General features: G+C 38.0%; 1 protein-coding gene across 4 annotated transcripts in view; it reads right to left on the bottom strand.

Moving 5' to 3' along the window:
* The window catches only part of SDCCAG8 (SHH signaling and ciliogenesis regulator SDCCAG8), a 249,952-nt gene that overhangs the window by 186,839 nt on the left and 47,450 nt on the right, over positions 1 to 15,663 (bottom strand). For all 4 annotated transcript variants that reach the window (XR_013758046.1, XM_079106102.1, XM_079106103.1 and 1 more), the window contains one exon: positions 13,520 to 13,658. Coding sequence is in view for 3 of the 4 variants with exons in the window: in XM_079106102.1 (XP_078962228.1) it covers positions 13,520 to 13,658 (139 nt within the window). In the remaining variant the exon portion in view is untranslated. The remainder of the gene's footprint in view (positions 1 to 13,519; positions 13,659 to 15,663) is intronic.

The following is a 15,663-nucleotide window of genomic DNA, read 5'->3' as shown; positions in this document are numbered from 1 at the left end:
AAAAAAACCAAACGGAAATCCTTGAAATGAAGGAAACAATAAACCAAGTTAAAAACGTCATAGAAAGCATAAACAATAGGATAGATCACCTGGAAGACAGAACTTCAGACATTGAAGACAAAATATTTAATCTTGAAAACAAGGTTGACCAAACAGAGAAGATGGTAAGAAATCATGAACAGAATCTACAAGAATTATGGGATATCATGAAGAGGCCAAATTGAAGAATAATTGGGATTGAGGAAGGCTTAGAGAAACAAACCAAAGGAATGAACAATCTATTCAATGAAATAATATCAGAAAATTTACCAAATCTGAAGAATGAAATGGAAAACCAAGTACAAGAGGCTTATGAGACTCCAAATATGCAAAATTACAACAGGCCTACACCAAGGCACATTATTATGAAAATACCTAACATTCAAAATAAAGACAGAATTTTAAAGGCCGCGAGAGAAAAGAATCAGATTACATTCAGGGGAAAACCAATAAGAATATCAGCAGATTTTTCAGTCCACACCCTAAAAGCTAGAAGGGCCTGGAACAACATTTACCAAGCCCTGAAAGAAAATGGATGCCAACCAAGAATTTTATACCCAGCAAAACTTACTTTCAGATTTGATGATGAGATAAAATCCTTCCACGATAAACAAAAGCTAAAGGAATTTACTAAAAGAAAGCCGGCATTACAGAACATTCTCAGCAAAATATTCCATGAGTAAGAGATGAAAAACAACGATGAAAATCAGCAACAGGAGGAACTAGCCTAAAGGAATAGCCAAATAAAGGAGAAACCAAATCATGTCAAAAAACAAAAATGAGTCCAATGAATAGGAATACAAATCATATCACAATAATAACTGTGAATGTTAATGGCCTGAACTCATCAATCAAAAGACATAGACTGGCAGATTGGATTAAAAAGAAAAATCCAACAATATGCTGCCTGCAAGAGACCCATCTCATAGAAAGAGATACCCATAGACTGAAGGTGAAAGGATGGGAAAAAACATACCATGCACACGGACACAGCAAAAAAGCTGGAGTATCCATCCTCATTTCAGATAATGTGGACTTCAAGCCAAAACTAGTCAGAAGGGATAAAGAAGGACATTACATACTGCTTAAGGGAAGCATAAATCAGCAAGACATAACAATCATAACTATCTATGCCCCGAACATTGGCTCATCCATGTACGTCAAACAAATCCTTCTCAAATCCAGAAATCAAATAGACCACAACACAATAATACTAGGCGATTTTAACACACCTCTCTCACCGCTGGATAGATCGTCCAAACAAAAATTGAATAAAGAAACCATAGATCTCAATAACACAATCAACAATTTAGACTTAACCGACTTATATAGAATATACCATCCAACAAAGAACGAATACACTTTCTTCTCAGCAGCACATGGATCCTTCTCTAAAATAGACCATGTTTTATGCCACAAAGCTACTGTTAGCAAATACAAGAAGATAGAGATACTACCTTGTACTCTATCAGATCATAATGGACTGAAATTAGAAATAAATGACACAATAAAAACCAGAAACTTCTCCAATACTTGGAGATTAAATAATACACTATTATACGATGAATGGATAACAGAAGACATCAGGAGGGAAATTAAAAAATTCTTAGAAGTAAATGAGAACAAAGACACATCATATCAAAATCTCTGGGACACTATGAAAGCAGTACTGAGAAGAAGATTTATTTCATGGGGTGCATTCAACCAAAGAAGCAGAAATCAACAAATAAACGACTTAACACTACAGCTCAAAGCCCTAGAAAAAGAAGAGCAGACCAACACCAAAAGTAGTAGAAGACAGGAAATAGTGAAAATCAGAGCTGAAATCAACGAAATTGAAACAAAAGAAACAATGGGAAAAATTAACAAAATAAATAGTTGGTTCTTTGAAAAAATAAACAAAATTGATAAACCCTTAGCCACGCTAACAAAGAGAAAAAGGGAGAAAACTCAAATTACTAAAATTCGGAATGAACAAGGAAATATCACAACAGACACGAGTGAAATACAAAACATAATTAGAAGCTATTTTGAAAATCTATACTCCAACAAAACAGAAAACCTCGAAGACATCAACAAGTTTCTAGAGACATATGAATTGCCTAAACTGAACGAGGAAGATATACACAACTTAAATAAATCAATTTCAAGCAATGAAATACAAGAGGTCATCAAAAGCCTACCAACAGAGAAAAGTCCGGGACCAGATGGGTTCTCAGCCCAGTTCTACAAAACCTTTAAAGAAGAGCTCATTCCAATACTTCTCAAAGTATTCCATAAAATAGAAGAGGAGGGAACCCTCCCAAACTCATTCTATGAAGCCAATATCACCCTGATACCTAAACCAGACAGAGATACATCGAGGAAAGAAAATTTCAGACCAATATCCTTAATGAATATCGACGCAAAAATTCTCAACAAAATTTTAGCAAATCGCATACAAAAATATTTCAAAAAGATACTGCGCATCACGATCAAGTGGGTTTTATCCCAGGGATGCAAGTTTGGTTCAACATCCGGAAATCAATAAATGTCATTCACCATATCAACAGACTAAAAGTTAAGAATCACATGATTATTTCAATAGATGCAGAAAAAGCATTCGATAAAATACAGCATCCCTTCATGCTCAAAACACTAGAAAAAATTGGGGTAGTGGGATAATTCCTTAACATTGTGAAGGCCATTTATGCTAAGCCCATGGCCAATATCATTCTAAATGGTGAAAAACTGAAAGCATTCCCCCTAAAAACTGGAACAAGGCAGGGATGCCCTCTTTCACCACTTCTATTCAACATTGTTCTTGAGACTCTAGCCAGAGCAATTAGACAGACCAAAGAAATTAAAGGGATACGAATTGGAAAAGAGGAACTCAAACTATCCCTGTTTGCTGATGACATGATTATATATTTAGAGGAACCTGGAAATTCCACCAGAAAACTCTTAGAACTCATAAGTGAATTCAGTAAAGTAGCAGGTTACAAGATCAATGTTCATAAATCCAATGCATTTTTATACATAAGTGATGAATCTTCAGAAAGAGAAATTAGGAAAACTACCCCATTCACAATAGCATCAAAAAAAATAAAATACTTGGGAATCAATCTCACAAAAGAGGTGAAAGACCTCTACAATGAGAACTACAGAACACTAAAGAAAGAAATTAAAGAAAACCTTAGAAGATGGAAAGATCTCCCATGTTCATGGATAGGAAGAATTAATATTGTCAAAATGGCCATACTACCTAAAGTGCTATACAAATTCAATGCAATTCCAATTAAAATCCCAATGATGTACCTTACAGAAATAGAGCAAGCAATTATGAAATTCATCTGGAAGAATAAGAAACCCATAATAGCTAAAGCAATCCTCAGTAGAAAGAGCGAGGCAGGTGGTATCGCAATACCAGATCTTCAACTCTATTACAAAGCAATAGTAACAAAAACGGCATGGTATTGGTACCAAAATAGACAGGTAGATCAATGGTACAGAATAGAGGACACGGACACAAACCCAAATAAATACAATTTTCTCACACTAGACAAAGATTCCAACAATATGCAATGGAGAAAAATAGCCTCTTCAACAAATGGTCCTGGGAATACTGGAAAACCATATGCAACAGAATGAAATTAAACCCTTATCTCTCACCCTGCACAAAACTCAACTCACAATGGATCAAGGAACTCGGAATCAGACCAGAGACCCTGCATCTTATAGAAGAAAAAGTAGGCCCAAACCTTCAACTTGTTGGCTTAGGAGCAGACTTCCTCAATAGGACTCCCATAGCCCAAGAAATAAAAGCAAGAATCAACAACTGGAATAGATTCAAACTAAAAAGCTTTCGCTCAGCAAAGGAAACAATCAGTAATGTGAAGAGAGAGCCTACAGAGTGGGAGAATATCTTTGCCAATCATACTTCAGATAGAGCACTAATATCCCGAACCTATAAAGAACTCAAAAAACTCTACACCAAGAATACACATAATCCAATCAACAAATGGGCTAAGGAAATGAACAGACACTTCACAGAAGAAGATGTACAAGCAATGAACAGATATATGAAAAAATGTTCAACATCTCTAGTAATAAGAGAAATGCAAATCAAAACTACCCTAAGATTTCATCTCACCCCAATTAGAATGGCGATTATGAAGAACATAAGCAACAATAGGTGTTGGCGAGGATGTGGGGAAAAAGGTACACTCATACATTGCTGGTGGGGTTGCAAACTAGTGCAGCCACTCTGGAAAGCAGTATGGAGATTCCTCAGAAAGCTTGGAATGGACCCACCATTTGACCCAGCTATCCCACTCCTTGGCCTATACCCAAAGGACTTAAAATCAGCATACTACAGAGATACAGCCACATCAATGTTCATAGCTGCTCAATTCACTATAGCCAGATTGTGGAACCAACCCAGATGCCCTTCAGTTGATGAATGGATAAAGAAACTGTGGCATATATATATAATGGAATATTACTCCGCCATGAGGAATGACAAAATTATGGCATTTGCAGGCAAATGGATGAAATTGGAGGGTATCATGCTAAGTGAGATAAGCCAATCTCAAAAAACTAAAGGACGAATGATCTCGCTGATAAGCGGATGAGGACATACGGGGGTGGGGGGTAGGAGGGGTTAGTGTTAGGGTTAGGGTTAGGTTTAGGGTTAGGGATAAGGATGGTGGTAAGAATGAGGAAGAAAGGAATGTATAGAGGGAAAAGAGGGGTGGGAGGGGAGGGGGGAAGGGGAAAAAATAACAAAATGAATCAAACAACATTGCCCTATGTAAATTTATGATTTTTTATTAAAATTAAAAATTAAAAAAAATTAAAAAAAATAAATCAAATGGAAACCAAAAAAAAAAAAATGCAGTCTGTAAAAATAAAAAAAAATTTAAATATTTATCACTGTCATAAAAAAGATAATGAAAAAAATTTCAGTACCACATATTACTTTACTAAGATTACTCTGAAATATTCACATTTTTTCTGTTCCTAAATGAAACTGATACATACTAAGAATAAAAAAAATAAAAGAACCTTCATTAGAGATTTTAAGGGTCATGACGGAGCACAGAGCAGATGAAGAAATAAGAGTGTCTGAGGAAACAAAATATGTGAGGGATTTTATCAAAACTGAACCTGAGTTACAAAGCAGAGGAGAAGCACTGGTAATGAAATCAGCAATGAATGTGGGTCAATTGAACAGGTGTGTGTGTGAGTGTGTATGTGTGTGTGTGTATGTGCGTGTGCGCACACGCGTGTATTTTTGTGGGGGGTATTAGGAATTGCCTCACACATACAAGGCAAATACTCTACCATTGAACTTCACTCCCAACCCTTTTTATTTTATATTGAGACAGGGTCTCACTAAATTGCCCAGGCTAGTCTCAAAATTGTGGTTCTCCTGCCTCAAACTCCCAAGTAACTAGGATTGCAAATGTTAGCTCTGGTACTTTAATAAAACAAGGATATTACTACTTGTTGAGAATCCCATATTCAAAATACCTGGCCAGAAGAGTTTCAGACTCTGGGTGAATACATGAATCCAGAAATCTCAAATCAAAAACATTTCAAAATTGAACACTTTTTGAGCAACATGTTAAGTACTTTAAAAAAATCAGATTTCAGAGAATTTCAGGTTAGGGATGTTCAATCTGTTCATGGTTTAGACTAATGCTATCCAGTGCAACTTTTTCTCCCTCCCTGGTGCTGGGGATAGAATCCAGGGCCTCACACATGCTAGGAAGCACTCTGTCCCTCTAGACTCCTAATACAACTTTTGGTGATGATGGAAATGTTCTGTATCTGCACTGTCCAATGCAGGTAATCAATGACTACACATGGCTATTAAGCACTTGAAAGCACTTGAAAGGACTTGTGTATATAAAGAAAATACATAGTAACTTTGATAGAGTAAGGTGTGGCCCCCAAATACAACAAAGAAACTACAGTAACTTCCTATATTCAAAGCTTCTAGATATGACTATTATCTGGTCACTAAGTATTTACTGCTGCCATTATTATCATGATTAAATATGCTTGTTTTGCTTACAATGGATCCTAACTCATGGCTAAAGATGCTACAAAACATTATTATCTTTGGCCTATTCACATTATAATTCCAAGTCTAGAAGAATATATGTGAACATATACAAATGAGTGACCATAGGTGTTAAGATTTTCCACACCATTGAAAACTATCAGCAAATAAAAAATTAAACAGGTTTTCAAGATGGCGGCCTAGAGGGTGGGTGCATTACGTGTTGCTCCAGAACTCAGGATTCAAGAGAGGAGATATTGAGACGCTTGGGACCAACTCAAAGTAGCCGGGTGACTCTCACCCCCTGGGGGGGCATCCCGGATGGGACGGGGGTCCCGGAACGCAGGAAACTTTGTGAAGTAGAACTGCCGGCGAGACGCCCCTCCCCCCGCTGGAGCGCCATAGAGGAGGCAGCTCGGCACAGCGCTGGGACTCGGAGCTGCCACTGGGGCTCCGGCGGCTGCCCGGGGGAGGAGTGGCGGGGAGAACTGTGTGGACTCAGGACACCAGGGCCTGCCCTGAGGAGGAGGAGAGGAGCGTGGCCACTTGGATTCAGAGAGACTGCGCCAGAGCTGCAGGCGGTTGCCAGAGGAGAAGCCGCACGGCGAGCTGTTTGGAATCAGAACGACGCTTCTGAACCCCGGGGCCTGCCCTGAGGACAAGGAGGAAGAGGAGCAGCCGCTTGGATTCGGGTGACTATACGGGAACTACAGGCGGTTGCCAGAGAAGGGGCTGCGTGGCGAGCTGTTTGGACCCTGACCACTACTGAACCCCGGGGCCTGCCCGGAGGAGTAGGAGAAGGAGGAGAAGGAGCGCGGCGGGTCCTTTGGACTCGCAGTGACTGCATTAGCGCTCCAGGCGGCTGCTCAGAGGAGAAGGCGAGTGGTGAGTTGTTTGGTCTTAAAGTGACAGCTCCTGAACACAGGGGGGCTGCCTGGAGGAGAAGCGTGGTGGGACGCTTGGTCTTGAGGGGCCACACCAGAGCTCCGGGCGGTTGCCCAGAGGACCCGTGCAGCGGGTCACGTGGATTCAGAGCCACTCAGAGGGACTGCTCCTGAACACCCGGGGGGTTATCTGGAGAAGGAGGAGGAACGGGCAGGGTCACTTCGACTCGGAGTGATTGATTGCCCCGGGCTACGGGTGGTTGGTGGGAGGAGGAGGCACGAAGTGAGTTTCTTGGACTCCTAGTGACCGCACCGGCATACTGGGCGGCTGTCTGGAGGAAGAGGCCTGTGGCGGGTCTCTGGGACTCAGAGCGATTGTTCGGGGCCACAGGTGGCTGCTCAGAGGAGGGGCCACGCAGCCAGGCGATTAGGTGCAGAACAGGGTCCCAGGATCTAGGAGGCTTCTGGGTGGAAGAGCCGCACAGAGACAGGCTTAGGGCGGAGCGAAGGTTCCAGGCCTATGGGCAAATTCTCTGAAGAGGGGCAGCCTAAGGAGATTCATCTGCGAAGGGTGAGGCTCCCAGGCCCAGGAGGTAGGGCCGGGCCCCTGGAAACTTTGCAGAGGAAGGCAGCCCAGCCCAGGCAGTAGCTGTAAATTGAGGGGAACCTCTAGGAGGAAACTGACCAGCGAGACCTCCCCACCGGGTGAGTCTTCCCTGCTGGGTGAGGTTTCCCACAAGGACGGTAAAACCAGAGGCTCAGGCCCAAACAGGCCTTGCCTCAGCCCACAGCCTAGGTCCCCTTTGGATGACCATTGGTCAACAAGTGGAGGCACCTCTGCCCACTAGCAGGGAATATACCCCACCTGAAGGCCACCACTCCTAGAGAGGCAGCTTCCTTGTGGAGCACCGCATTATCAACCTCCTCCAAGACTTCAGCCTACTGAAGGCTAAGAGGGGATATATATAGAAATCTTCAGGGTCATTGTAAATCAACAGAGGAAATCTGCAATATCTCAGCGGTCCACTGATATCTGAACAACATGAGAAAACAAGGAAAGAAAATGCTGCAAACAAATCTAGATGTTACATCAATAAAAGCCAATGACAGCATGGCAGAAGAAATGACAGAAAAGGAGTTCAGAATGTACATAATTAAAATGATCAGAGAAGCAAACGAGGAGATGAAAGAGCAAATGCAAGCATTGAATGATGAGATGAAAGAGCAAATGCAAGCATTGATTGATCGAACCAATCGACAGTTAAAAGAGCAAATACAGGAAGCAAAAGATCATTTCAATAAAGAGTTAGAGATATTGAAAAAAAACCAAACAGAAATCCTTGACATGAAGGAAACAATAAACCAAATTAAGAACTCCATAGAAAGCATATCCAATAGGATAGAACACCTGGAAGACAGAACCTCAGACATTGAAGACAAAATATTTAACCTTGAAAACAAAGCTGAACAAACAGAGAAGATGGTAAGAAATCATGAACAGAATCTACAAGAACTATGGGATATCATGAAAAGGCCAAATTTAAGAATTATTGGGATTGAGGAAGGCCTAGAGAAACAAGCCAAAGGAATGAACAACCTATTCAATGAAATACTATCAGAAAATTTCCCAAATCTGAAGAATGAAATGGAAAATCAAGTTCAAGAGGCTTACAGGACTCCAAATACACAAAATTACAACAGACCCACACCAAGGCACATTATAATGAAAATACCTAACATACAAAATAAAGACAGAATTTTAAAGGCTGTGAGAGAAAAGAACCAAATTACATTCAGGGGGAAACCAATACGCATATCAGCAGATTTTTCAATCCAGACCCTAAAAGCTAGAAGGTCCTGGAACAACATTTTTCAAGCCCTGAAAGAAAATGGATGCCAACCAAGAATCCTATACCCAGCAAAACTTACCTTCAAATTTGACGATGAAATAAAATCCTTCCATGATAAACAAAAGCTAAAAGAATTTACAAAAAGAAAGCCAGCATTACAGAACATTCTCAACAAAATATTCCATGAGGAAGTGATGAAAAACAAAGAAGCAAATCAGCAAAGGGAGGAATTATGTTAAAGGAATTGTCAAATAAAGGAGGAAACAAGTTGTGTCAAACAAATAAATAAACAAAATTTTAAAAATGAACCAAATGACCGGGAAACCAAATCATTTCTCTATAATAACCCTGAACGTTAATGGCCTGAATTCATCAATCAAAAGACATAGACTGGCAGACTGGATTAAAAAGAAAGATCCAACAATATGTTGCCTGCAAGAGACTCACCTCATAGAAAAAGATACCCATAGATTAAAGGTGAAAGGATGGGGAAAAACATACCATGCACATGGACTCAGCAAAAAAGCTGGAGTATCCATCCTCATTTCCGATAATGTGGACTTCAAGCCAAAGTTAGTCAGAAGGGATAAAGAAGGTCATTTCATACTGCTTAAGGGAAGCATAAATCAGCAAGATATAACAATCATAAACATCTATGCCCCAAACAGTGGCTCATCTATGTATGTCAAACAAATCCTTCTCAATTTCAGAAACCAAATAGACCACAACACAATAATACTAGGTGATTTTAACACGCCGCTCTCACCACTGGACAGATCTTCCAGACAAAAATTGAGCAAAGAAACCATAGATCTCAACAACACAATCAATAATTTAGACTTAACGGACATTTATAGAATATTCCATCCAACCAAGAGTGAATACACTTTCTTCTCAGCAGCACATGGATCCTTCTCTAAAATAGACCATATATTATGCCACAAAGCTAATGTTAGCAAATACAAGAAGATAGAGACACTAGCATGTATTCTATCAGATCATAATGGATTGAAGTTAGAAATAAATGAAAGAGTAAAACACAGAAACTATTCCAACATCTGGAGATTAAACAATATGCTATTATATGACGAATGGATAACAGAAGATATTAGGAAGGAAATTAAAAAATTCTTAGAGGTAAATGAGAACAAAGAAACATCATATCAAAACCTCTGGGACACTATGAAAGCAGTACTTAGAGGGAAATTTATTTCATGGAGCGCATTTAATAAAAGAAGTAAAACTCAACAAATAAACAACCTAACACTACAGCTCAAAGCCTTAGAAAAAGAAGAACAGAACAGCACCAAAAGTAGTAGAAGACAGGAAATAGTTAAACTCAGAGCTGAAATCAATGAAATTGAAACAAAAGAAACAATACAAAAAATTGACAAAATAAATAGTTGGTTCTTCGAAAAAATAAACAAAATTGATAAACCTTTAGCCACACTAACAAAGAGAAGACGAGAGAAAACCCAAATCACTAAAATTCGGAATGAACAAGGAAATATCACTACAGACAGGATGGAAATACAAAACATAATTAGAAGCTATTTTGAAAATCTATACTCCAACAAAATAGAAAATTTCGAAGACATCAACAGGTTTCTAGAGACATATGAAATGCCTAAACTGAATGAGGAGGACATAAACAATTTAAATAGACCAATTTCAAGTACTGAAATAGAAGAAGTCATCAAAAGCCTACCAACAAAGAAAAGTCCGGGACCAGATGGGTTCTCAGCCGAGTTCTACAAAACCTTTAAGGAAGAGCTCATTCCAATACTTCTCAAAGTATTCCATAAAATAGAAGAGGAGGGAACCCTCCCAAACTCATTCTATGAAGCCAATATCACACTGATACCTAAACCAGACAGAGACTCATCAAGGAAAGAAAATTTCAGACCAATATCCTTAATGAATATCGACGCAAAAATTCTCAACAAAATTTTAGCAAATCGCATACAAAAACATATTAAAAAGATAGTGCACCATGATCAAGTGGGTTTCATCCCAGGGATGCAAGGTTGGTTCAACATCAGGAAATCAATAAACGTAATTCACCATATTAATAGACTTAAAGTCAAGAATCACATGATTATTTCAATAGATGCAGAAAAAGCATTTGATAAAATACAGCACCCCTTCATGCTCAAAACACTAGAAAAAATAGGGGTAGTGGGAACATTCCTTAATATTGTAAAGGCCATTTATGCTAAGCCCATGGCTAATATCATTCTAAATGGTGAAAAACTGAAAGCATTCCCCCTAAAAACTGGAACAAGGCAGGGATGCCCTCTTTCACCACTTCTATTCAACATCGTTCTTGAGACTCTGGCCAGAGCAATTAGACAAACCAAAGAAATTAAAGGGATACGAATTGGAAAAGAAGAACTCAAACTATCCCTGTTCGCTGATGACATGATTATATATTTAGAGGAACCTGGAAATTCCACCAGAAAACTCTTAGAACTCATAAGTGATTTCAGTAAAGTAGCAGGTTACAAGATCAATGCCCATAAATCCAACCCATTTTTATACATAAGTGATGAATCTTCAGAAGGAGAAATTAGGAAAACTACCCCATTCACAATAGCCTCGAAAAAAATAAAATACTTGGGAATCCATCTCACAAAAGAGGTGAAAGACCTCTACAATGAGAACTATACAACACTAAAGAAAGAAATTAAAGAACACCTTAGAAGATGGAAAGATCTTCCATGTTCTTGGATAGGAAGAATTAATATTGTCAAAATGGCCATACTACCTAAAGTGCTATACAAATTCAATGCAATTCCAATTAAAATCCCAATGACGTACCTTACAGAAATAGAGCAGGCAATTATGAGATTCATCTGGAAGAATAAGAAACCCAGAATAGCTAAAGCAATCCTTAGCAGGAAGAGTGAAACAGGGGGTATTGCAATACCAGATCTTCAACTCTACTACAAAGCAATAGTAACAAAAACGGCATGGTATTGGTACCAAAATAGAAAGGTAGATCAATGGTACAGAATAGAGGACACGGACACAAACCCAAATAAATACAATTTTCTCATACTAGACAAAGGGGCCAAAAATATGCAATGGAGAAAAGATAGCCTCTTCAACAAATGGTGCTGGGAGAATTGGAAATCCATATGCAACAGAATGAAACTAAACCCATATCTCTCACCATGCACGAAACTAAACTCAAAATGGATTAAGGACCTCGGAATCAGACCAGAGACCCTGCAGATTATAGAAGAAAAAGTAGGTCCAAATCTTCACCTTGTTGGTCTAGGACCAGACTTCCTTAACAGGACTCCCATAGCACAAGAAATAAAAGCTAGAATCAACCACTGGGATAGATTCAAACTAAAAAGCTTTCTCTCAGCAAAGGAAACTATCAGCAATGCGAAGAAAGAGCCTACAGAGTGGGAGAATATCTTTGCCAATCATACTTCAGATAGAGCACTAATCTCCAGAATCTATAAAGAACTCAAAAAACTCTACTCCAAGAATTCAAACAGTCCAGTCAACAAATGGGCTAAGGAAATGAATAGACACTTCACAGAAGAAGATCTACAAGCAATCAACAAACATATGGAAAAATGTTCAACATCTCTAGTAATAAGAGAAATGCAAATCAAAACCACCCTAAGGTTCCATCTCACCCCAATTAGAATGGCGATTATCAAGAATACGAGCAACAACAGGTGTTGGCGAGGATGTGGGGAGAAAGGTACACTCATACACTGCTGGTGGGGCTGCAAATTAGTGCAGCCGCTATGGAAAGCAGTGTGGAGATTCCTTAGAAAACTTGGAATGGAACCACCATTTGACCCAGCTATCCCACTCCTTGGCCTATACCCAAAGGACTTAAAATCTGCATACTACAGAAATACAGCCACATCAATGTTCATAGCTGCTCAATTCACAATAGCCAGACTGTGGAACCAACCTAGATGCCCTTCAATTGATGAGTGGATAAAGAAACTGTGGTATATATATACTATGGAATATTACTCAGCCATAAAGAATGATAAAATTATGACATTTGCAGGCAAATGGATGAAATTGGAGAATATCATGCTAAGTGAGATAAGCCAATCTCAAAAAGCCAAAGGACGAATGATATCGCTAATAAGTGGAGGTTGACACATAATGGGGGGGAGGGAAGGGTTAGAGTTAGGGTTAGGGAGGGGGGCAAGTATGGAGGAAGGAACTACTGTATAGAGGGTAAAGAGGGGTGGGAGGGGTGGGGGGAAGGGAAAAAAATAACAGAATGAATCAAACAACAATGCTCTATGTAAATTTATGATTACACAAATGGTATGCCTTTACTCCATGTACAATCAGAGAAACAACATGTATCCCATTTGTTTACAATAAAAAAAAAAAAAAATGAACTGCACTATAATGGACTAATAAAAGCATTTATAAAAATAAAAAAAAAAAATTAAACAAACAAGTCTCTCAAAGTACTTAATCATATTGCATTACAATCTCTGAATAGTGATACAACAAGATGATTTGCAAAGGGAAAATGAATCCTTCAAATAGCAAATCAGTTTAATTTAGAAAAGTCAACATTAACAGATTCATTTTGTGTTTGGAAAGAGTTTACTTATGAAAGAGTAACCAAAGAAATAGGAAAAAAAAAAAAAAACAGGAGCAATTCTGCATCACTTTTATTTTCATCTTATCAGACTTGCCTTGGTCTTTTCAAAATTGGCTTCCTCAGTCATATGCACAGCTTGTTTCACCTGTTCATAGGCACTTGCTTCTTTTTGCTGCACATCTCCCAAGCTGTTCCTTACAGAAACCAGTGCAGACATTAAGTCATCTCTTTCTCTGTTAACCCAAAAAGAACAAACAAAACAAGAAATGATCAAATAAGCTTGTATTCCCAAGTCAAGAGGAAAAACAGCATTAGTATGTATTAGACGAAGAACCAGGGAAGGCCAGCTCAGTACATACTGAAGCACTCCCCAGAGAACTTCTTGCCCTTTGTCCTCACTTGGCAAGTGGCAGGCAGAGCAACCAGAGGAGCTGAGAGCATTCCTGGCAGGACTGCATCTGCGTAGGACAATAACCTATTGTGGAAAGGGCTGGCACACTAAGGACTGCCCCCAAAAGAGCAAATTAGTTAGGGAAAGGTAGCACAGCTGAAAAGGAAAAGACTTATGCCATATGGTTTCTTAAAAAAACAAATAAAAAAGGAAAAAAACAAAAAGGAAAAAAACTAAGCCTGTTTGTATCACTGAGTCTTCTCATTCACTTGAACAAACCGGTTTTCCTTTTTATCTTCCTCCTCATCTTCCTTTTCACCCTTTCTTCAATACAATTCATTAACCTATCTACAAATACATTGTTTCAATGGGTAGTACTGTGGAAACTCTCAACCCTCCTGATCACACACATTACACGATTTAACAAAACTATCTCACTGGGTCTGATCATGGCCACACCTACCTCTTCCTCAGCAATTCTCAGAAGTGTCCTTTTATTGGGGATAGAAGCCATTTATTGGGGATAGAAGTGAACAGAATGCCAAATGCTTTGGCATAGAAAATAGAAAGTTCCAATCTCACTGGTTAAATAAATCCCATATCAAATATCCAGGATATTTGGAACTTACAGAATGAATTAAAATGCCCAGTAAGACAAAAGGCAAAGAAAAAGTGAAGTGGGAAACTTTCTATACACAAAAAGAAAAAAAAAAGAGTATGTTGGACTGTTAGACTGTTACATATATGTGATTTTATGCTTTCTAAAGAGGTCAGGTTTTAAGCTGTGGTTTCAAGTTCAGTTGAAATGTTTGCAGTTTCCTTTTTATTGCCAAGTTCTGAGCTATCAGAACTGTGATTTTTTTCTTATATAGCAAACATTAAAAGAGTCATGGAAGATTGTAAATGCTGAGTTTGAATTGCTTCTGAATTAACCAATGGCTCTGTGTTAAAAAATTTCTTGAAGATAAAATAATTTTAACTATTTGTTGTATTTAGAAAGAAGACATGTTTTTAAAGCATTTTATTGAATAAAGAATTATTAACAGTTTCATATAGGTTCTTTTTATTAAAAAATAATAAATTGCTATAAATACCATAACATTCATGGGAACATTGTGATCTTCACTTTAGAATTTCTTGATTTATTTGCTTGAAAGTGATAAAAGTCATTTTAAATTTTTATTCTAAAGGAAATTTAAAAAGGAGTAATTGTTTTGATTGAATATAATCAAGCACAATAACTACATGAAAAAGTGAAAGAATTAAAGAGATTTAAATTTTCCATTATAAGCAAAAAAATTCAATATAAGCAAAATTTAATTTGTTATTTGCATTTCAAAAAAATCCATGTAACATAAAATGGGATTAGGTTCTTTGTAGATATATAATCTAATAGGATTTATGATTCTAGAAGAATATAAAAATTCATTCTTTAAAGATAGCAAGTCAATATAAGAGTCAGATAATCATCTGTCTTAAATTTTAAGAAAAGCAAAATTTTACTGAAAAGCAAAAGTTACTCTTTAATGATTTATATGTTCATGATAACAGGCCATCATCAAAGAAAAAGTTCCATATAATAAGAGTGGGTTAAAAAAAAAACTCAGTGTTTACATGCGTGTTAATAGATCACAACAGGTCAAAATCTAACAGATTTGCTTTTTATGGGAGACTTACATTTAATCTACTTAATTTATTTCTAGGATAACTTTTTGTTTTGAATACTGTTTATCACACAATGGATGCTCAAAAAAATAAATGACAAAATAATAAATGAATGAATAAATGCTGCAGAATGGCATCAAAACAGGTGAAGTAAAGTTCCTTCCCAGTTCTATTATTTCATG

This window comes from Sciurus vulgaris (genome assembly GCF_902686455.1).
Source record: "Sciurus vulgaris genome assembly, chromosome: 12".
NCBI classification, from domain to species: Eukaryota; Metazoa; Chordata; class Mammalia; order Rodentia; family Sciuridae; genus Sciurus; species Sciurus vulgaris.
This window is presented reverse-complemented; position numbering and strand designations above follow the sequence as displayed.